Below are 23,539 nucleotides of genomic sequence, written 5' to 3' on the forward strand. Positions count from 1 at the left end.
GGGGATATATGTATATGTATAACTGATTCACTTTGTTATAAAGCAGAAACTAACACACCACTGTAAAGCAATTACACTCCAATAAAGATGTTTAAAAAATCTAAATTTAGAAAACCCATTATAAAAAATAAATAAATAAACAAACTCAAAATGGATTAAAGACCTAAAGCTAAGGCCTGACACTATAAATCCCTTAGAGGAAAACACAGGCGGAACACCCTTTGACATAAATCGCAGCAAGGTCTTTTTTGACCCACCTCCTAGGGTAACGAAAATAACAAGAAAAATAAACAAATGGGACCTAATGAAACTTCAAAGCTTTTGCACAACAAAGGCAACTATAAACAAGACGAAAAGACAACCCTCAGAAAGGGAGAAAATATTTTCAAATGAATCAACGGACAAGGGATTAATCTCCAAAATATAACAGCTCATGCAGCTCAGTATCAAAAAAACAAACAACCCAATCAAAAAATGGGCAGAAGACCTAAATAGACATTTCTCCAAAGAAGACATACAGATGGGCAACAAACACGTGAAAAGCTGCTCAACATCACTAATTATTAGAGAAATGCAAATCAAAACTACAATGAGGTATCACCTCACACCAGTCAGAATGGCCACCATCAAAAAATCTGCAAACAATAAATGCTGGAGAGGGTGTGGAGAAAAGGGAACCCTCTTGCACTGTTGATGGGAATGTAAATTGATACAGCTACTATGGAGAACAGTATGGAAGTTCCTTAAAACACTAAAAATAGAACTACCATATGACCCAGCAATCCCACTCCTGGGTATATATCCGGAGAAAACCATAATTCAAAAAGATACGTGCACCCCAATATTCATTGCAGCACTATTTACCATAGCCAGGACATGGAAACAACCTAAATGTCCATCAACAGAGGAATGGATAAAGAAGATGTGGCACATATATACAATGGAATACTACTCAGCCATAAAATGGAACGAAACTGGGTCACTTGTAGAGACGTGTATGGACCTAGAGACTGTCATACAGGGTGAAGTAAGTCAGAAAGAGAAAAACAAATATTGTGTGTTAATGCATATATGTGGAGTCTAGAAAAATGGTAGAGATGAACTTATTTCCAAGCAGAAATAGAGATGTAGATGTAGAGAATAAACGTATGGATACCAAGGCAGGAAACGAGGGTGGGATGGATTGGGAGAGTGGGACTGACATATGTACACTACCATGTGTAAAATAGATAACTAATGAGAACAGAATGTACAGCACAGGGAGCTCTACTCGATGCTCTGTGGTGACCTAAATGAGAAGGAAATCCAAGAGGGGATATAGGTATACATGTGGCTTATTCACTTTACTGTACAGCAGAAACTAACACAACATTGTAAAGCAACTATACTCCAATTTTAAAAAATGCAGCTCACTTAAGATTGGATCAGAAATCAGAGACCCACAAAAGACCTGCTCTTTATCCAGGCCCTGAATGGCTAAGAGGGAAAAGTGGGATGCAGAGAATGAGGAAGGCCCTGTGGGAATAAAGACGAGGAGATCTGAGCTGGGCCCAGACTAGAAATAGGAGTTCAGAACCAAAGGATTTTAAAAACTAACCTCATTAAATCTTACAATAGTAACCCAAAGGTAAGGGAGCCTCACATTTCAGACCAAGAGTTAAATCACTGGCTGTCCACTTTGGCGACGCATGAGTGTCACTTTTGTAAAAGGTAAGTGCCCCAGCTCCACCCAAGAATTCCAAACCAGAGCACCTCTGGTGGAGCCCAGCAGAGAGCCACCAGCCACTCTGAAACCCAGCCAGGATCAAGAAGCACTGCGTTAAGTCAAAGAGCCGTATTCATACCCCACTTCCAACCCCATTCACCCCCTCAAAACCCCAGTGTGTAAGTCACAGCAGGGCTTTCCTCCAGTCACTTCAATTGTTTCAGGAGTTCCAGACCATAGATTCCTCACCAAGACTCCACGTGCCCCTCAGCCAGGGTAGAAACACAGGATGATTTCCACAAACTGCATTTATTTGGGGATAATTGGCCAAAGAAATCATTTGGGTTGGTTTTTATCTCTGTGATTCTTCCCTGGAACCATCCACAAAGAGCACCGTCCAAGCAGAGGGTCTGACCTGATGGGATGCTTGCGGCCTCTGGGGCAGCTCAGTCAGGGTCCCCAGGGCCAGTGTCCCGCTCCAGAGGGACCAAGTCCATGCTCCCCCTAATCAGGGCCTGTTCCTCCAGAGCTGTCCCGTCTCCCTGCCAAGCTTCAAGCCCTCCATCTTCAGCCCTTTGCCCAAGCAATGAGGCCGGGGGAGGACTTGGAGGGCAGGGGATCTGACATGGACTCAGGACACAAGGAAGAGAGAGTCTGTGCCACGGCCAAGGGCAAAGGGAACTCCCCCTTCTTTTCAAAAAGCTTGCTCTGTCCTTGGCATTCCCCCATCTGACTTTTTGTCAGATGGGCTAGTTGGTGCTGACCTCAGAGAAGGCCAAACTGGGTGCTGTGGGGAGAGAGAAACAAAGCACATTTGTAAGAAGCATTTCAATCATAATAGTTACCATTTATTGAGCTCTTTCCATCTGTCTGACCCAATGCTGAATTTCACATGCACTGTCTCATCTGATCCTTACCACCCGAGAGATAGGTTTTATTATTCCCATTAAGGATTAAGAAACTGAAGTTCAGAGAAGCTAAGTTACCTGCCTAAGACTGAGCTAGCTTCTAAGTCAGGGTAAAGATTTGGACCCTGGTGTGTCCAACTCCAAAGCCTGTGATCTTAACCATTGTGCTATACAGCCTCAGAAAGGGGACACGGCGCGGTGCCCCCTTCATCTAAGTAAATTTAATCAAGAAGCAAAGGTTCTTTGTTACCCTGCTCTCTTTCAGATAACACCTCCCTACCTGAGGTCTCAAACAAGTGGTACGCAGGCCAGAATTCACCCACGGGCTTGTTTAATTTGGTACATAGTGTTTTAAAATAACTTGACAACCCCTGAAGGGCTTTGAGTTTGTGGCCCTGTCCTCTCATCACACTCGCTTTATTGAAACCGTTTCAAGGGGACAGGGCTGCCATTTTCTGCAAAGTTTAAATCGCAAGCACCTGGCAGTGAACATGGGGAAGCTGGCTTTGAAACTGGTTTTCCCTCCTCCATCATCTCTGCCCCACAGACTATCTGCAAACAGTACCACCCAGGTGGCTGACACACTCCGCAGCAGCCGCTGTGCAGCTGTATCAGCAGGTCTCTAAGATGAGGTTCTGGCCGTCACTGTAGCACCACATGGCTATAACAGGAGAAGGATGGGGGGAGGGGAATGACTATATTCAACTTCAGAGGGGAGCTTATGTTTCCCTTGGTGGAGCCAGGCCAGGGCTCTGATCTCACACTTCCCTGGCAGAACCTTTCTCTGCTGTAATTATCTGGAAGTTCATGTGTCCTTAGTGCTGGTGTGACAGGAACAAACACAAGCCATCATCCTATAAACAGAGGAGGCCAGCCTTCCTGAACCCAGCAGAACACGGCTCCCTCCATGGCTGGGGTGCCTAACGTTAGTCTACAGATAGCATCATATCTCTCGCCAGCTCAGTCCTTTTGTCCTTACCCCTACTCACTACACAGCAAGTGTCTTTTTTAGGTGCTGGACTTCCCTGGACAGTTGAGCAAAGAGAAAGTAGGAATCAGACTCTGTATTATTACATGAAATTCAGCATGAAGCCTTGCCGGCAATTAGATGATGCCAAGGTATAACAAGTCACGGAATTTAAAAATCTACGAGTTGGAAGGCACCTTTTGAAAGGAAGGAAAACCATCCCTTGTGACACGATGCTTGTGCAAGCCCCCTCGTTACTATGCTAAGATCAATCCTTTCCAGCCCTAGAGATGCTCATAATACTCGAAATTGGGTACAAGGACAAGTTTGATATGACTTTTCTATCCAGCAGGACTTCAGCTTCTCACCCTTTCCTACTACCTAGAAAAATCTCTGCCCTCAGCAGAGTGGCCTCCCCAGGGGACCTAGCAACGTGCATCCCCCATGAGTTTGCCGTATCCTTCCCAGCTCCTTTTCCTGCCTCCAGATGCCTGGCTTGGCTGGACCCAGAATATTCCTCACCATGGTCATGTAGGTGGCCTCTGACTTCCCACTTGATCCTTCATCAGTCACCTCTTGCATGGTTATGGAGGAGTAGATATGCTTCTAGAGGGGAGAAAATCATGTAAATGTTCCTAAAACTCAGCAAGTCTTACACGCCAGAGAAAAGGCTATCTACCACTCTTCAAGGGGACAGGGGTTCTCCAGGGCATCAACCACCAATATCAGTAGGTCAGAGGGTTACTAAGAGCTAGAGAATTATCATAGGTCACGATAATCCAGTCCTCAGACTTCCTGGAAATTAAGAAAATTAGCTCATCAGCAAAGAGCACTATCTTAAGAACCAAATTCTTTGGTTCAAAAGTCAAACATCTGGGACTTCACTGGCGGTCCAGTGGTTAAGACTGCACGCTCCTAATGCAGGGGGCACGGGTTCGCTCCCTGGTCAGGGAACTAAGATCCCACGTGCTGCATGCCGTGGCCAAAAAAAAAAAAAAAAATCAAACATCTTTGTTTGGATGGGCATTGAGGTAGCAGCAGAAAATTCTTATCTTGCCAAATTATTTGTACTTTGTGATTATTTCCTCCTAATTAGAGTCATGGCAGGATGGCATTCATCAGCAGCTAACTGTCATCATCTCTTCCAGAGGGTTTATATGCCAGCAACAGCCCTCACTGAACTTCACATCTGTGAGGTCAGAGGTACTTTGTGATTCCCATTCCTGTCACTATTTGGAGAAGTGATATCATCCACTGACAAAGTCTTGGACTTCTGGAGTCCCCTGCACTATGTTGTGAGAAAATCCTACTCTTGGGACACAAACAGCCCAAAAGATGGAAAGGTAAATATGATAAGAGGAGTTTTTCAAAGGAAAGAAAGAGAGAGAGAGGGAAAGAAAGAGAGAGGGAGGGAGGGAGGGAGGGAGGGAGGGAGGGAGGGAGGAAGGAAGGAAGGAAGGAAGGAAGGGGGGAAGAAAGGAGGGAGGGAGGGGGAAAAAGGGAAGGAGGAGGGAAGAAATGAAAGAACAAAAGGGGAAAAAAGAGTTCAAGGAAACTAATCCATTTCTCAGTCCCTGGTAGCAATTATTTATCACAACTAATATGGTTGAAAAAGTTCTTGATCCTCTCTTTCTAAAGGTTCCCAAATATTTAATCTGAACAATTAACTCCTTCACTTAACTCTGGATGGATCGTAATCATCCTTTATATTGATACCGTGCCTCATAGATTACAAAGCACTTGCCTATCATCATGTTATCTGAACCTTACAACGGGGCAAATATGTTTGTCCTTAAACTCATTTTACTGATGAGAAAACTGAGGCTCAGGGAGGTGGCAGAGCTGGGCTTGAACTGGGACTTTCCCAGGGCCCTCCAAGGATGTACTGGGCTGCTGGACTGGCCCTGTCCGCCCCACGCCACTCACTCTCCCAGGGACTCATTGCAGTGATGGAGATTCCCTGAGCCGCTGCTCTGTGCCAGGCACTGGATGCGCCGAGACATAACGATGAGCGAGACACAGTTCACACCACCTGGATCCTGGAGCAGCCTCCACCTTGCCCTCACTGAGCACAGCAGCAAAATGGCAGAGTTCTTCTCTTACCTCTGGATTTGCCTTCTTTGTGTTCTCCAGGTTTTTGACCAAGGTCGTGGAAGTTACTGAACTGCAAAGGCATGAAAAGCATGTGGAATTACCCAACCAGCACCGTATATCCAAGGGTGACAACATGAGACCACACAGAGTTTTATGAAGAGAGAGACCCCAGGTTAGGAACTACTCCCAGACACCTACAGCCCACGCTACCCGGCTCCGCTTGAGATCTGAGAGATGCATGTCTTTCACCGAGAGCAGAAAGGCATCTGGAGATAGTTTAGGCTGAACGACAGCTTCAACCTCTCTATTGTCACACTAACAAGTTTTCTGCCCATAACAATTTTAAGTGAATTAATAGAGAGGGGCCATGGGATTCGATTTTAACATTTCCGAGGACTGGGGAGATGGAGCTGAGCCAGCAGGGAGCAGCAGAAGCTCAGCGAGACACCGGTTCAAAGGCTTCCGGCTTCTTTCTTCCAGGGAGGAGGCCAAGCAGAATTATCCCCTCAAACACCCAGGGCTGGGAGCTCCAGCCCCTTCCCTGCCCTTGGCCTTTGATCGCTCGACCATCTGCCTTCTGCATTTGCCACTAAATAGGCTTCCTTTTTTTCCTATTTTGGCCTAAGGTGGAGCGAAAAAAGAAAAATAACAACAACAACCAGGGTTAAAGCTAGAAAGGAATGTATATTATTTTGTCTCAGAGTAGAAATATTTTAATCGTATTTTCTGATTATAAAGTTGTATGCTCTGATTGTAAAATAACTCAAATAATACAGAAATGTAGACAGTCTGAAGTTGAAGCTCCAGTAAACCCCCTACCCTCCTAGGACCCACGTTTTCTTTTATCCCAAATAGCACTATTAATATTTTAGAATTATCCTTCCAAACCTCTCTCAATGCAAGCATAAGTATACTCACACAAAATATATTTAGTATATATGCTGCTGAAGAGAGAATTACATAATATGCTTTTTTATTAAAATGAGATCATACTATATATTGTATAATACTACTCCTCGGACATCTTTCTCCATCATTACATACGGAGCCATGCGGTATTTCATTGAATGGAATACCAATTCATTGAATCATTACCTTTCTGACAGGCACTGAGAATGATTTCAGTGTTGTTGTTTTTTTTTTTACGATACGTGGGCCTCTCACTGTTGTGGCCTCTCCCGTTGCGGAGCACAGGCTCCGGTCCCGCAGGCTCAGCGGCCATGGCTCGCGGGCCCAGCCGCTTCGCGGCATGTGGGATCTTCCCGGACCGGGGCATGAACCCGTGTCCCCTGCATTGGCAGGCGGACTCTCAACCACTGTGCCACCAGGGAAGCCCTGATTTCAGTTTTTAATTATAATCTTTGCTACAGCAACCACGTTTATGCACAAGTCTCGGCACATCCGTCCGACTATTTCTTTAGAATAAACTAGTAGACAGACAGACATGGGAATGCTGCTCTTCATTTTGAGGGAAACTGAGGCCCAGAGCAGAGAAGTGAGTTGATAGGGAAAGCCAGGTTGTCTAACTCTCGGTTCAGTGCTGTCCACATGCCCAAAGCAAAGACCTTCAAGTTCAAAACCAAGTCAGAGAGCCCCTGGGGAGTCAAGTGCAAACCTAGCAGGCAGCACCAGTTTCTGGATAATACATGTCCCATGGAGAAAGGAGTCCCAAAAGTCAGCACTACTCAGTCTTAATGGGGGTTCTTGCCCATTGACACTATTTCAAAAAGAGAGTCAATTTGCCCTAGCAACATAGTTCATCCATAGTTGGATAAACGGAAGGATATGAGCCTGCCAACAGCCAGTGAAACACCAGTGCCCGTGCCCAGAGCATCGGTGTATTTCTGAGGTACTGGTAGAATTTCAAGCCTTTAAAAACACATTTCAACAATAAATAATTTAGGACCTGAGGCCATTCATTCAGAAGTAGCTTCTCATAATTAAAATGTGGTCCTTCAGATAAAACCACTGACAACCCTCAAAGTCTGAGCTTCTCTACGAAGTACACACATACTGTGGGCAATTCAAAAATCGTTTCGGGCATCGAATAGCACCATTACGGTTCTTGCATAAGATTTACACTCTTAATTGTGCTCTACTTGGACCAACATTTGTAAGTCTGTGTAATCTTTGTAAAATGAGGATGGTGTGGGAATGTGCAAGGCCTTTCAGGATAACAGTGAGCAAAGGGGGGGGGTCACTATACGATGACGTCTAATGTGGTAACCACAGATGATTCTGGTTTAAAACACCCCCTTCTGTGAAAATGGCACACTTAGAGCCTTATCACTCTCTTCCACTTCAGGCTAGAGGCATCTCCAGCCCCCCAGCCCAAGAGATGGGAGCAGCCCTGTACCTCTTATTCCCATAGGTCCTCTTCACAATCAATATCAGAACCGGAAGCAGCAGGATAGTGGCGCAGACAACTCCCACAATGATCACCAGCTGATTACCGCCCAGGATCTCAGGTCTGAGGGTTACTGAGGTCACCAATGCTTGGGAAAGGAGAGAAGTAACGACAGGGCCTCAATAATCCAGAAAAGAGCTGGGAGCCTCACCAGTTCTAGACCAAGTAGCAACAGCCACGTCAGAAGTGGGAGGAGAAGGTCAGACTCCACTCCGTGTTGAAACACTAGGACTCCAGCTGTCCCCATTAGATTGAGAACCAAAGTCCGCTGACACACACACACACCCGCCCCCGCTTACCATTAAAATGTAGACTAAGGTCGGTGGGAAAAGAGAATATCACCTCACCTACAGTAGAGTTTCCTTTCACATTAATAATTCTATCTTAAAATGTGGTTTACCAAATGACAGAAATAACAGACATGTTAGAGCCTGCTCCACAACACTCAGCCCCATAGTCATGATACAAAGTAAAGCACTTCCACCCTTATGGCGCCCTTCACTCATTTCCTCAGTTCACTCTGAACATACACATCAAACACCTCCTGGGTGCCAGATATCACTAGGCACAGAAGATACAAAGACAAATAGTGCGTGGTCCCTGCCTTCAAGGAGAGAGACAATGTAAACAGAAAACCACAGACTGCTTATAGATGCTTTGAGAGCAGTCCATATAGAGTACAGAGCAGCACAGAGAAAAGGGTACCCAATTCTATGGGAGCAGAACCTGAGAACTTGTCAGCAAAAGTTTAAGAGTTTAAGTTGAGTCTTAAAGGAAACATCAAGGTTTTTTTGGCAAACAGTATGGGGAAGGATGGTAGGGACCTTATACCCAAGGTCTGGAGCTCTTAGGTGCTTTTTTTGTTTGTTTGTTTTGTTTTGTTTTGTGGTACGAGGGCCTCTCACTGTTGTGGCCTCTCCCGTTGCGGAGCAACAGGCTCCGGACGCGCAGGCTCAGCGGCCATGGCTCGCGGGCACAGCCGCTCCGCGGCATGTGGGATCTTCCCGGACCGGGGCACGAACCCGTGTCCCCTGCGTCGGCAGGCGGACTCTCAACCACTGCGCCACCAGGGAGGCCCTCTTAGGTGCTTTTAGGTGACAGGATGGTGCTTTTAGAAACTAGCAAGAGTTCCATGGGTCTGGTTCAAAGGTTGTGTTTGTCGGTGTGGTGGGGAATGAGGCTGGATAAGTAACAGGAGCTAAGTCATGCAGGACCTTGATTATCTCAATGAGGAGTTTGGATTTTTTTCCTTGGCGATGGAGAAGACATTAAGAGATTATAAGCAGTTGAGATTTGTTACCGAGAAAGATGGCACTCAGAGCTGCATGAAGAATGAGGGGTAGTGACTGAGAATGAAAGCAGAGACTTGTTAGAGGCCTACAGTCCAAGACGGGGATGAGACAGCCAGAATAAGGCGGTGGTGACAGATGGGAGAGGAGGCAGATCCAGTCAGTAGTAGACAGCCATAAAAAGGAATGAAACTGAATTATCTGTAATGAGGTGGATGGACCTAGAGTCTGTCATACAGAGTGAAGTAAGTCAGAAAGAGAGAAAGCAAATACGGGTTGCTAATGCACATATATGGAATCTAAAAAAAAAGGTATGATGAACCTAGCGGCAGGGCAGAAATAAAGACGCAGACGTAGGGAACAGATTTGAAGACACCGTGGAGGAAGGGGAAGCTGAGATGAAGTGAGAGAGTAGCATCAACATATATACACTACCAAATGTAAAATGCGTGGCTAGTGGGAAGCTGCTGCATAGCACAGGGAGATCAGCTCAATGCTTTGTGACCACCTAGAGGGGTGGGCTAGGGAGGGTGGGAGGGAGGCTCAAGAGGGAGGGGATATGCGGATATATGTATACACATAGCTGATTCAATTTGTTGTACAGCAGAAACTAACGCAACATTGTAAAGCAGTTATACTCCAATAAAGATGTATATATTTTTAAAGTCAGTAGTAGGAATGACAGGACTTGTCAACTTGTTAGACTGGGGGTCATGGGAAAGGGAAGAATCAAGTACAGCTCCCAGGCATCCAGTTGGATAACTGTGTAGATGGTGGTGACATTAACTGAGGTTGAAGAGATGGGCTGGGGAGAGGTGAGAGGGGTAGGTTTGGATATGTTGTATTTGAGTATTTGTGGAATATTTGGGTGGAGCTCATATAATACATAGAGACAGATAGATAGGTAGACAGATAAAGTTGTATCTAACATAGAATATATTGAATGTATATAGAACATGGTGTTCAATACTACTGAGGTAGAGAAGGTCAAGGATGTGCCTTTAGAGTACCATTGGGGATCTATGCTAGAGCAGAGGCAGAAGCAGAAGACTGAATGCAGTGTGCTATCAATTAATGGGAGATGAGATAGGAGACACCATGTCCAGCCCTTTAGCAAGCTATCTGGCTGTGTAAAGAAAGAAATACATAATGTACTGTGGGGAAGGTTGCACAACTCGGAATATACAAAAAACCATCAAGTGTACACTTTAAATGGATAAATTGTAAGGTATGTGGGTTGTATCTCAATAAAGCTGTTTCAAGAAAAATAAAGATATAGGATGAGAGCTAAAGGAGACAAGGACATAGGTAAGAGGAAGAGTGGAGTGTATGTTTGTGCTGAGTGGTAGAAGCCCTTGGAAAGTACGGGCTTAAAGAGCCATGCTGTGAGGATCCTGAGAAGGAAGAGAGAGCACCACCCGAGCACAGGGGCTCAGATAAGCCCTGGGTGGAAGGGAGCTCAGGATGGCAGGGCAGGGAGGACGATGGGAGTGGATGTAGGTCCGTTTGTGGGCGGGGAGGGCTCCAAAGTTGAATGAGCTCCCGTTAATGGCTTCTATTTTCTCTGTGAAGTGGAGCTAAGACTTCTGAGAGTGAAGAAAGCCATCTGTCTGCTTCCCTCTCCAGCTGGGATTCTTTGCTATTGGCAAGAAGGCGCCTCCATAGACTTAAGTCTCTGGCCAGAGGTACTGGGGTGTGTTGCACCCTCACCTCTATCCCTGCCCCCAACCAACCACAGACCAGCCCTGGGTCCCTAGCAAAAGGCAAAGTCCACAGGCCACATCCTGACTGCTAACTGGGTTATGGTTTAACTTGAACTCCTCACTTATCAACCTCTATCAGTCAACACAATTTAGTCTTTACTCTCCTACACACCAATGGCCTTAATACACAGTGTTTCGCCAGAATACAGAATCTTTGATCAGGAAACCCCTCTATTGTTGGTTCTGACCCCTTCCTGTTTTCTCTCTGTTCTTTGCTGTCTCTCACCAGCTCGGGACCATCTTCCTTTCCACTACAGAGCACGGAGCATCTCCCTTGAAGCCAAGTCAAAACAACTCCAATCCATCTCTGAGCTCCTGTACTTTTAACTTAGTATATTACACTAATGATGAGTGCGGTCTGGCAGAGGGGTGGTGTTCACTCAATATGAGCTTTTTTTTCCTTGACCTGCCAGCAGGGAAGAACTAGGGTGAGGCAAGTAAGGTGCATAGGGCACCAAATTTAAGGAGGTCTCACTCTCAAGGTCATGCAAGTACAGGGTACAAGTGCTTGATAAGTGCTGGGCTTATCAGGTTCAGGCAAGTACAGCACCTGGGAGCGATGCCTCCTTAAATTTTGCACCCTAGAAGCCTCTCCAGCCTCACCCTAGTCCTGGCCCTGCCTACCAGCTATGAGGCTCCTCCTCCCTCTCCAACCAAATGTTAGATACTTCGAGGCTCTTTCAGGATCACGTGCAGCACAGTGGTTTTCCTGACTGTCAGGTTCCCCAGGTGGATACTGCAGGTGTAGCTTCCTCCATCAGACTCCTTCACTCTGTGGAGCACAATGGAGCCATCGTTGTGGGAAGTGTCCCCCACCAGGTTTACACGGTTCTGGAAGCGGCCCCAGTTCTGGGGGTATCCCATGGCTGCCTTGAGTTTGGGGTAATAGCGCAACACAATCTCCTCCTAGAAGGGAAAGGCAAAACGTATGAGATTGAAGGGCTGGGGTAGAGGGGCGCCGGGAAGGTTGAGAGGGGGAGCTCTCAGGACTCACAGACTCTGTGTGTGGAAACAGTAAAGGTATTATCAGAAGGTATTAAGTAACACAAATCCATGGACACACGTGTCTGCGGGCACATAGTTGTGCAGGATGCCACCAAACCACAAACAACTCTTCCATCTCAAGAGAGGGATGAGGAAAGTGGGAATGAGGGACTTTCAGGTTTTTGCACTTCTCCAGTAAAAAAGTAAAAGTATTCCTTTACTTTTTATGACATATCCAGTTGGATTTCCAATAGGCACCTGAAACATGTCTAAAACTGAACTCCAAAATTCTCCCCCAAACCAGTTCCTTCTTATCCATCCCATTTTGGTAAATGGCAACGTCTTCTTCCTTAAGCTCTGGTTAAGAATCTTGCAGTCATCCTTAACTCCTCTATTTCTTGAACAACTCACATCTAATCCCACAACAAATCCTCTACCCTCGAAATACATCCCAAATCTAGCCACTTCTCACCTTTTCCACAGTCTGGTCCAAGCCACCATCTCTCACCTGGATTTCTACAAGAGCTTCTCAACTTGTATCCCTCTATACTCCCCACTACAGTCTATTCTCAGCAGATGAACCTTTAGAAATATAAGTTAAATCGTATCACTCCTCTGCTCAAAACCCTCTAATAGCCCTCCATTTCTCCTAAAAGTACAAAGTCCTCCATGAGCTGCCCCACCCCCATCTCCTCTCTGATTTCATCTTCTACTGGCTTTTTCCTCACCTACTTGGGTCACTTCACTCCAACCACACCAGTCTCCTTGCTGCTCCTTGAGTACTGGCCTCAGGGCCTTTGCACTTGCTGCTTCCTTTGCCTGGAACAGTCTTCCCCCCTAGACAGATGCACGGTTGCCTCCTTCACTTCCTTGAGACCTCTGCTCAAATGTTACCTTTTTGGTGAGGTCTCCCTGACCACCTACATAAAATAACAACCACAAAACCCTGCTTTCTTGTTCTCCATAGCTCTTACTATTACCTGACATATCATGTATTTATTTCTTCATTGTTTTACTATGTATATCCCCCCATCTTTTTTTTTAACATCTTTATTGGAGTATAATTGCTTTACAGTGGTATGTTAGTTTCTGCTTCATAGCAAAGTGAATCATCTATACATATACATATATCCCCATATCTCCTCCCTCTTGTGTCTCCCTCCCACCCCTCTAGGTGGTCACAAAGCACCGAGCTGATCTTCCTGTGCTATGTGGCTGCTTCCCACTAGCTACCTATTTTACATTTGGTAGTGTATGTATGTCCATGCCACTCTCTCACTTTGTCCCAGCTTACCCTTCCCCCTGCCCATGTCCTCAAGTCCATTCTCTATGTCTGCGTCTTTATTCCTGTCCTGCCCCTAGGTTCTGTCCCTCCATCTTGATTGTAAGTTCCCCATCAGGGCAGGAGCTTTGAGTATTCACTGCATAGCAGATGCTTTAAAAACACTTGTTAAATAAATGTGTTGGAGTTTTTTATAAAGTTATATAAATATTATTATTTTTTAAAAGCTTTTAAGAAAAGGAAATGGGCATACAAACAGAAACATGAATGAAAAGACCTGGCTTGTCTCTTGTGATTCAAATTCACAACCCAAAACGTCAACTCTCATCCTATTTTCTGTTTGTTCTCTACATCTGGATGCCACCATTTCTGACCCACTCAGCATATAGGAATCAAGTGAGTATAAATGACTTTTTGTAGGGATGACCTGGAATATGTCTTCATTTATAAAAGTTAAATCTTTTCTAAACTTTGTATCTTAACTTTTATTAACAATAAGTTACCTGAGATATCTCTTACAACACACCTTGACTCATCAGGATATCACCATGCCATAGTTGACATCTACTGGTCTAATGAACTAATTTGCTGTTTACTACTTCAGAGTTCCTCAACCTGGCCCCCAGGACCTACTAATCCCAACATTCGAAGCATCCATGAAGATAAAGAAAATTCCCTCCATCACATAAATGGGGCAATGGGGCACAGAAGAAAACTCACAAAAATAACCCAAATAAGAATAAGAGGGCTTCCCTAGTGGTGCAGTGGTTAAGAATCCGCCTGCCATTGCAGAGGACACGGGTTTGAGCCCTGGTCCGGGGAGATCCCACATGCCGCAGAGCAACTAAGCCCGTGTGCCACAACTACTGAGCCCGTGTGCCACAACTACTGAAGCCCGCGCGCCACAACTACTGAAGCCTGTGTGCCTAGAGCCCGTGCTCAGCAACAAGAGAAGCCACCTCGGTGAGAAGCCCGCACACCGCAACAAAGAGTAGCCCCCGCTCGCCGCAATTAGAGAAAACCCACGCGCAGCAATGAAGACCCAGCGCAGCCAAAAATAAATAAATTAAATAAATAATTTTTTTTAAAAAAAGAATAAGAATGCAAAATGGTATAGACGATCTTATTTGCAAAGCAGAAATAGAGACACAGATGTAGAGAACAAACGCATGGATACCAAGGGGGAAGGGGGAATGGGATGAACTGGGAGATTGGGATTGACATATATACACTATTGATACTATGTATAAAATAGATAACTAATGAGAACCTACTGTATAGCACAGGAACTCAATGCTCTGTGGTGACCTAAATGGGAAGGAAATCCCAAAAAGAGGGGATATATGTATACATATAGCTGATTTACTTTGCTGTACAGTAGAAACTAACACAACATTGTAAAGCAACTATACTCCAATAAAAATTAATTAAAAATAAAAATCAAAACATTTTTTTAATTTTAAAAAAAGAATACGAATGCAATTGTGCTTATGCCTAGCCCATTGCCTTCCTGGCTAGGCCACCAAAATCATTCCCCTTGCTATCCCATGGACTCTACGAAAAGGGGAAGGGAGAAGAGGAATTAAACTAAAATGCACTGGCCAAGTCATGTACAAATGCGTTACACCAGCCGTCTCCTATATGCGTCCTGACAACCTGAAAAGCTGAGCAGCAGCAGCATCTACTTCTTCTTCTTCATCATCTTCATTAGAGTCCTTTTTCCCAACCGGAAGCTGAAATTGCCCAGCCAAGTGGCTGAGCTGAGAGGCCCAGCTTTGCCAAGGTCCAAAGCCCAAGCCCTCACAACACCACCACATGGCACCTGGTGCCTGGATTCTTGATCTCCCCGCTCTGTCCTGACAGCATCGGCCAGGGGCTTCTTATACACAATGAGGGTTTCTCCTCCTTACCTTGGTGTGCTCTCCTGATGAGAACATCCAGTCTACCCTGGTCATGTGTTTCTCTTCTGTGCTGTGGAAAACACATCCCATCTGAGTCGAATCACCCACATGAGCCATGAGCTCTGGGGATAAAATGATACATCAAGTCAAACTCAAGGTATAATCTATAGAAGCCAAAGAACTTCTAGAAGAGATAATATTTAGCCAAAGATCCTCAACAGTAAAATCAATGTCACCACCAAACACTGCACACTTTCCCTCCACAGGTGATCCAGATTATTCTGTGTGGTCAAAGTACTCAGAGGTCTCTCACTCAAATCCACGCAATACCCCAAGGATAAGACAATACCCTCTAGCTACCAACATTGGGGTCCCACTAACTTCAGTAAACACTTTCTGGTTCTCTTAATTCCTTTCTCCTTCTCCTTTTCTAGAACCTCTCCCACAAGCCCCAACTCCACTTCAAGCTTGTGATAAAGAAAGTACAGAAAACCTTGAAGCCCCCCACTTTCTGTTCACCAACTTAGATACCCACATCTGCTTAACATAAACAGGAAGTGGAAAGTTCTATAACTCTCATTCTTATAAATAATCCACTGGCTCTCCTAGCTGAAAAACTGAATCACAGGTAACTCTCTTCAACTTCTTTTCTTCTTCTACAAGTTGTCTTAGGACTTGCTTAGGACAATTCTGGCTAGAGTACAGGTCACAGGACTGCTTGCTAATTAGGCCAAGACAACAGACAGTTTTCCTCTTGGCTTTTCTTTCTGTTTTAATCCCTGCCCCCACTTCCCCATCTGCTCCCCCTTCCCCTGCTCCTGGCTTTCCAACAAATAGTCTCTTCCTCCTGCTCATTTGTATAAGCAGCTGACCCCATCATATGTTTACTGCTTTAGTCATTTCAACAAGTCCCTGAAAAAGAAAACAATTGGAAAGATGCTTCTGATGTTTCAATAGTGCTCTATACAAATCGACCACAAAGTCAATTAAGAAAAGAAAGGCACGATGATATTTAAGGGAGACACAAGCCTAGGTCTTAACTGGACAGAGTTCCTTCGAGAGAGCATTAAGCGGAGCTCATAAAGGAACACAGTACATCAGCTAACCTTTTCATCCAAATTGTGTCCCTGGGAGAACGTTAACTTCCCACCCAGGAGGAAAGACGCACAATGGGAGGAAAGCAAAAGAAAATATTATGAACTCAAAACTCTATGGAGGGAATTATTTTGGAAGTAATAAAAATGCACTGCAAAGAATACCAATAGGGAAGGAAACACCCTCTAAATCTATGAGTATATTAAGAATTGAACCCTGTTTTTTAAATGCAATAATAAGAACTGAACATTCTGAGTTCCTTCAACACACCAGGCATGTGCTAGACACGTAGGATATCACCTAGTCATTACAATATTTTGAGATATGCACTATTACTCTCCCATTTCACAGAGGAAGAAAGTGAAAGAGCCCAGAGCTTCATGGCCAGTAAAAGGCAGAGCCAGCGCTCAAACCCAGGCCTGAGTGAAAACAAAGCCCACGCTTTCTCACTCCCTTTACTGTTACCACCTCACATAAGTGGAAGGATGGCTGATTCTAGAGCAAAAATATGGGAAGTTAATATTATTTTTATTTGTAAGAAAATTGTCTATACCACTGAAATTTTGTTTTCCAAATATTAGGAACTTTCTCTAAATTAGGATATAAAGCATTGTTAGGTGTGATTCCAAAACATGGGCTTTTAATTATTTCATTAGATTGCCTCCCTTCTAGAATCATAGACCTTTATAAATTGAAAAGAGATTAGAATAGAATAAAAATAATAGAGTAATGAAGTTAGGGATCCAGAGGCCACCTAAAGCTCACATACTATACGACCTACCATGTGCACGAATCCCTTCAATAAGAATATTTTCTCTCCTTGAACAACATATTTTCCAAAATGTTAAACCAAACTCAAAACATTGTTCAAGCAATTCATCTGATATGAAAACTTTAATTCAATTTTGAATCTTAAAAATGAAGATCATCTGACTGAAATTATATGCACAAGTTTGAATAAAAATTGCTTTTTGTTCTCTTTATACTTTTCATCAACTATTATACAATATATCCATACAGTATAAGTATATAATCTGAGGACACACACATTCAGATGCCTTAAAATCCTTTCACAGAATAAAATGGAAGCAAATTCCTAAGAAAGAAAGAAAGGGAAAGAAAGAAAAAAGAAAATTGTCTATAGTGTTTAAAATAAGAACTATGAATAAAAGAGTTGAAGTAGTAGAAACACAGAAAAATTACAAACTGAAGGATAAACTTTGTGGAAGAAATCTAGATGAGTTTTCACATGGAAGGAGATGGCCACCAGGCAAATGGTCAGGAGTTAGAGCTATTCCCACGCCGGCTGGAAAGGAAAAGTAAATACAAATTGCTCCACTGGCTACTGGGAAATCTGACTACCCCTAAAATTGCTCTAGCCTGCTCCCATGGACTCAGTTCTTAAAACTGCCTCCTTTGGGCTCCTTCCCTCTGTGTCTCTTCTAAGCAGGAATAGGCACCCGTTTTGTAGGACATGCTTGTAGTCCTCAGGCCCAGCATCAGAGAACAAAGTAGAAAGGGGTAACTCAAAGATAATCCTTGGGGGACACAGACAGTTGGTTCATTTCTTCTTCCTGGAGAGCCATAGATTTAAAATCGAAAGAAAAATGCAATTGAAAAAAGTAGGAAAAATTAGGAGAGAGGCCAGAGGCCACCTTCTACAATTCCTTCTACCCTTCCATTTTTTAGAAGTCAGATTCAAGTGAGGGATGCTAATTTAAGAATTTCCTTCATTTGACAAATGTTTACTGAATGCTTACTCTATGCCAGGCATTGTGTCTAGGGCTGGTCATGGGACAAAGAACACAGATCCAGGTGAGCAGGGGAGACACAACTGAACAGGTGTGTTGAATATCACCAGAGACGGGGACAGGGTGCTCCAAAGGAGCTCATTGAAAGAATGGACCTAAACTAGCTGGCAGGAAGCGGGGCGTCCAGATTCTAGTTCACTCACTAAACAGCAAGCTCTCCTGAGGCCAAAGACTGTTCCTTCTATCTCACACTTCTAAAGAATGTATTTAATTCTGTGGTTTTCAAACTTTTTTTTTTTTTTTTTGGTTTTCAAACTTTTTAAAGCAGCAGAATTCTTTCTTCAAACGAAATCTTATCTGGCAGCCCAATGAATACAACAGGAAAAGGAAAAGGACTTTGGTTGTAGTGGAGGTGGAAGCCTGAGGTCCTGCCCAACTAGATCCTTTATCAATCCCCTGCCCTGTTCTCATGCTTTGTGTGGCCCACCAGGTTCCTTGGACCTTGAGTGTTCTATAGAACATGTTTTTTAAAACCAACAATCTACTGAAGCCATTTATAAATGGGAACATAAGGTCCTACGAAGTTAGAGAGATCTGCTCATTTCTTTTATATCCCCCAGAACACCTAACATAGTCACCTACAAAATATGGACACAACATCAACATGGATAACTGATGGGAAGCATCAGGGTATAGTGAAAAAAAAACATGGACTTTGTTGACAGAGGTACCAGGGTCCAAGTACTGGATATGCCATTTAATAAATATATGTCCTTAGGCAAGTCACTTAATCTCTCTAAGCCTCAGTTAACTCATCTGTAAAATGAAAAGAATACAGTTCTTCCTTCACAGCATTTTCATGAGGTTGAAACATGATAAAGTAATAATAAAATAATGATCATCATTATTTTTATTTTATTGAGGACTCACTCCATGGTAAGTACATAGCACAATGGCTGTCACTTGCTCAACAAAATCAGTTCGCTTCCCTCACCGCACACCAAATCTCTTGCCCCTTCGCCCTTCTCTGAGTAAGCATTTATGTACCTTTGGGCTCCTCTGGTAGTACATGCAGGACCACTGCTTTTTTGAACACCAGGCTCTCCATTTTGAAGCGGATTTCACAGGTATAGTTTCCCTGGTCAGCCTCTTCCACATTTTGCAGCAGGAGAGAACCGTCATGGTGTAAGATGTCCCCCACCAAGCTCACACGATTCTGGAAACGCCCCACAGGCACACTGATGTTGGCATAATAGAAGAGCACGTAATCATCCTGGAGGGCAATACAACATCAGAGAAAATGTGAAGTCCATGGCACCAGACCCAGGAGTCTGGATTCAAAAGCCCCTGTTCTGTGGAGGCAGCATAGTCATCATCACCACTGTGATCAAAAAGTACTTGGGGGCTTCCCTGGTGGTGCAGTGGTTGAGGGTCCGCCTGCCGATGCAGGGGACATGGGTTCGTGCCCCGGTCCGGGAAGATCCCACATGCCGCAGAGCGGCTGGGCCCGTGAGCCATGGCCGCTGAGCCTGCGCGTCCGGAGCCTGTGCTCCACAACGGGAGAGGCCACAACAGTGAGAGGCCCGCGTACCACAAAAAAAAAAAAAAAAATAGTACTTGGTACCCAATTCATCATCAACATCATCATCATTGTCATCACCATCATCGTGTGCCTGGCAATACACTAACTTGCACAAGGCTCTGTGGCTCATTTTACACAAAGACAATTGGAGAAACAGGGTTAACACATTTCCATTTCTTACAGTTTAAGGTAAAATGTAACACCCACTCTGAAGATCACTCTGGGGATTCAAACTCACAACTTTTGAAAAGCATCTCCCATCTTCACCCTGTGTTCTGCCATGGCCTCCGCATTCGATGGCATCCAAATGTAATCCCACAGACAGGCTGTTGTGAGAATCCCCAGCATGTTGGCTGTTACCGCTGTCCTTTCTGCCCTCCTCCAGGCAGCTTATCATAACGCATGAGAAGGAGTCATCAACAGGGAATGCTTTACAGACTGGGAGGGGGAGCCATGCGGAATTCTTATTTTCACTTAGACCATGGGTATTTCCCTCTTATAACAATAAATAGTAATAAAAATTTGAGTGACAGTAGCATGATAGGGATAACATGCTCTGAGCTACAAAAGCGATATTTCATTTGCAAACATTGGGACTTTATCGTCAATAATATATTACTTAGGACATATTTCGCAAATGATCCTGACATACAAGTATCTCCACAGAATCTCAGATGAGGCTTAATACACTCTGTTTCCTAATCCAAAGAGCTCCCATGAAAGGCCTTCACTCAGCCATGCTGAATCTGCTAATGCCAACACTTCAAGCAGCCATGAAGGAGAAAGAGATGATTCCCCAGCACATAAATGGGTCAGTGGAGTGCTGAAAGAATCTGTCCCCTCCCCAAAGAAAAGATTCCTGTGACACCATTCCTGTGCCTAGCCCATAACTCTTTTTGTCTAGACCAATGCATTTTCACTCTTCTCACCCTCCCACCCACCTATGCTACTCTACAAATGGGAGAAATAGAGGAAAGGAACTAAAGAACTTTCTGTGCATGTCTCCCATTAGCTTCTCAAGGTCCCGAAAAGTAAGCATTACCATTATTATAATCACCTTCATCTTCACAGATGGGGAAGTTGAATGTCAGAGAGTTTGAGCCATTTACCCAGCTGATTACACAGCCAAGAGGCCAGGAGGAGGCTCCGTTCTGGCAAGCTCCAGAGCCCAAGCTCCTGCAACCCCGTCTCATGGCACTGGATGACCTGATTCTCCCTCTCCCCACATTCTGACACCATTGGCCAGGGACTTTTAATACACAGCAGTGTTTCCTCCTTCTTACCTTGAAGTGCTCTCCTGATGAGAACATCCAGTCTACCTTGGTCACAAGTTTCTCTTCTGTGCTCTGGAAAATACATCCCAACAGGGCTGAATCACCCACGTGGACTGTTAGCTCCACGGAGGAAACAATCAAGTCATTCAGGCCCAAGAAATAACCTACAGAAGTCGAAAAGGCAAGAGGAGGCATCATTCAGACAAATACACGCAGCAACAAAAACTAGTATTAATCTCCAAGTATATGCACCTTTCCACCCCAGATGACCCAACGTGGACAAAGTATTCAGAGGCCCTTCATTCCAACCAGCATGGCATTCCCAAGGGTAAGAGAAATACTCTGTAGTTCCCCCCACGTAGCTCAAGTCAGAGGGGTTCTACAATCTTCATGCTATATAGATGCTAACTGGTCCTGTGCTCCTAGCCAGTCCCTTCCCCTTTTCTAGAATTCATCCCTGCAATCTCCTTTCTAAAGAAAGAAGAGAGGGAATTCCCTGGTGGTCCAGTGGTGAGGACTCTGCGCTTTCACTGCCAAGGGAGCAGGTTCGATCCCTGGTCGGGGAACTAAGATCCTGCAAGCGGCGTGGCATGGCCAGAGAAACAAAACAAAAAGAAAACAAGAAGAAATGAGAAGAGAAACCCTGAAGTCTCTCCTTTCAGGTCATGAATTTAGACATCCATAAACAGGAAATGGGATGTCTCTGGCTCCTAGTTTCAGTTAGGGAACTGAAAAGCCAGTTCACAGGTACTTTTGCTTCCCTCTGCCTTTCTCCTTCTTTAGTTCCTTTACAAAAGCTTATCTCTGAATTTGCTGGCTGATTCTGGCTGTAGTGCAGGTCCTTGTAATTAGGCCAGGACAGAGCACAGCTCCTCCCTTGAATTTCCTTTGTTTGCCTTCTCCCCACCTCCCTCCTCCAGCTCTGCCCTCAGCCCTGGCTTTCCAGTCTCTAGGGTTAGCCCATGCGGTACCCCTCCACTATCTGTCCATTGCTCAAGTAATTTCTCTTTTCCCTTAAAGAAAAAACCATTTCTAAAGAGAAAACCATTACATGGATATCTCTGTTTTCACAGGACATGCTCTATGCAAAGAGATAACCATAGCAAGAAAGACACATTTAGATGCTGGCCAGTTCCTATCAAAGAAGAGCCAAGTGAACGAATTTTGGAGTAAACAGAAAATGTGCCAACCTCTCCATCCAAGCTGCTGCCCCGGGAGAAGAGTGTTAACTTCCTGCCCACAGCAGGCAACACGCAGTGGGGAGGATGTGAAAGAAAACATGAACTCTCCACTCTCTGGAGGGAATTATTTTTTGAAAGAAATCAAAAGTACCTGCAAAAGCGACCTGGAATTTTCCTGTAAGGAAGAACTGAGCAACTTTAAGTGTGGTTAAAGGTAAAGAAGCTTATTTAATGTAATATGAAGAGCACTGTCTGTAGAATTAAATGAGTTTGCTAGAAAGCAAGAGCAACAACCAAAGCAAAGAGAAACTTATACCTGATAGGTAACCTTTGTACAGAAATGGCTGAAGAAATTGAGACTTTCTACAGAGGAGGAAAACCTCTCCAAGAAGTACAATACCCCCTGATGTCACCAGGCCACTCCACACAGGGTTGGATTGTTAAGTCTCTGGATGGAAGGGCAAAAGCCTGCAGGCTGCTTCACCCAGGAAATGTCTAAATAGCCTCTGAGATTTTTATAACCCTGATTCCATGGGGAAAAAAATTCTCTAATACATACCAGTTTCATGTGTGTGTGTATGTCTGACTGCATGCTTGTGCACATGCTATGTTGCCTGGAATTAGAGCAAAGACAATTCTTTTGTGCACTTTGCTGAGTCAGTGTTTAGGTCACCATGCAAAGTTTAAGAAACTAATAATAAAGAGAAAAATAGAATAGATAAACAACAAGGTCCTACTGCATATTACAGGGAACTATAGTCAATATCCTGTGATAAACCATAATGGAATATAAAAAAGAATGTATGTATATGGATAACTGAATCTCTTTGCTGTACAGCAGAAATTAACACAACATTGTAAATCAACCACACTTCAACCATACTTTAAAAACACAAAAAAATAGGGACTTCCCTGATGGCATAGTGGTTAAGACTCCATGCTCCCAATGCAGGGGGCCCGGGTTCAATCCCTGGTCAGGGAACTAGATCCCACATGCATGCCACAACTAAGAGTTCACATGCCACAACTAAGGAGCCCGCCTGCCACAACTAAGACCCAGAGCAACCAAATAATTTTTTAAAGTTTTTTAAAAAAGAGAAAAAAATAAAAAGCTATGAGAGCAAAGCATCTCATTAATTTATTCTTCCAACAGAGCTGTATCCATGGGATAAAGAGAAGACAAGGGGACAAAAGGATGAAAAAGTTAGAAAGAGATGGGATTAGCAAGAAGAAGCAGCCCTGAGCACCGTAGGAACAGGAGACTCCAGAGCAGTCTTTTTAAAAGTGGAGCTTAAGGAGAAACCTGAAGGATAAGGAAGGCTTAGGCATGCTTGCTAGGGTGAGGTGGGGAGAGAA

The 23,539-nt window shown here is 44.2% G+C and overlaps 1 protein-coding gene across 4 annotated transcripts in view; it reads right to left on the reverse strand.

Annotated features, from left to right (window-relative positions):
- Positions 1-1,995: 1,995 nt before the first annotated feature.
- The window catches only part of JAML (junction adhesion molecule like), a 33,557-nt gene continuing 12,013 nt past the window's right edge, over positions 1,996-23,539 (reverse strand). For 3 of the 4 annotated variants that reach the window (XM_004273349.4, XM_049713775.1, XM_033434502.2), the window contains 8 exons: positions 21,012-21,166; positions 19,194-19,419; positions 15,310-15,422; positions 11,802-12,039; positions 8,031-8,169; positions 5,684-5,744; positions 4,103-4,186; positions 1,996-2,492 (listed from right to left, as the gene is read on the reverse strand). In XM_004273349.4, coding sequence (XP_004273397.1) covers positions 2,400-2,492; positions 4,103-4,186; positions 5,684-5,744; positions 8,031-8,169; positions 11,802-12,039; positions 15,310-15,422; positions 19,194-19,419; positions 21,012-21,166 — 1,109 coding nt within the window. In that variant the 3' untranslated portion in view covers positions 1,996-2,399. Of the gene's footprint in view, positions 2,493-4,102; positions 4,187-5,506; positions 5,745-8,030; positions 8,170-11,801; positions 12,040-15,309; positions 15,423-19,193; positions 19,420-21,011; positions 21,167-23,539 lie in introns of those variants that run through there. The other variant, XM_049713776.1, reaches the window with a different exon arrangement.

This window comes from Orcinus orca, chromosome 8 (genome assembly GCF_937001465.1).
Source record: "Orcinus orca chromosome 8, mOrcOrc1.1, whole genome shotgun sequence".
In the NCBI taxonomy this organism is placed as follows: Eukaryota; Metazoa; Chordata; class Mammalia; order Artiodactyla; family Delphinidae; genus Orcinus; species Orcinus orca.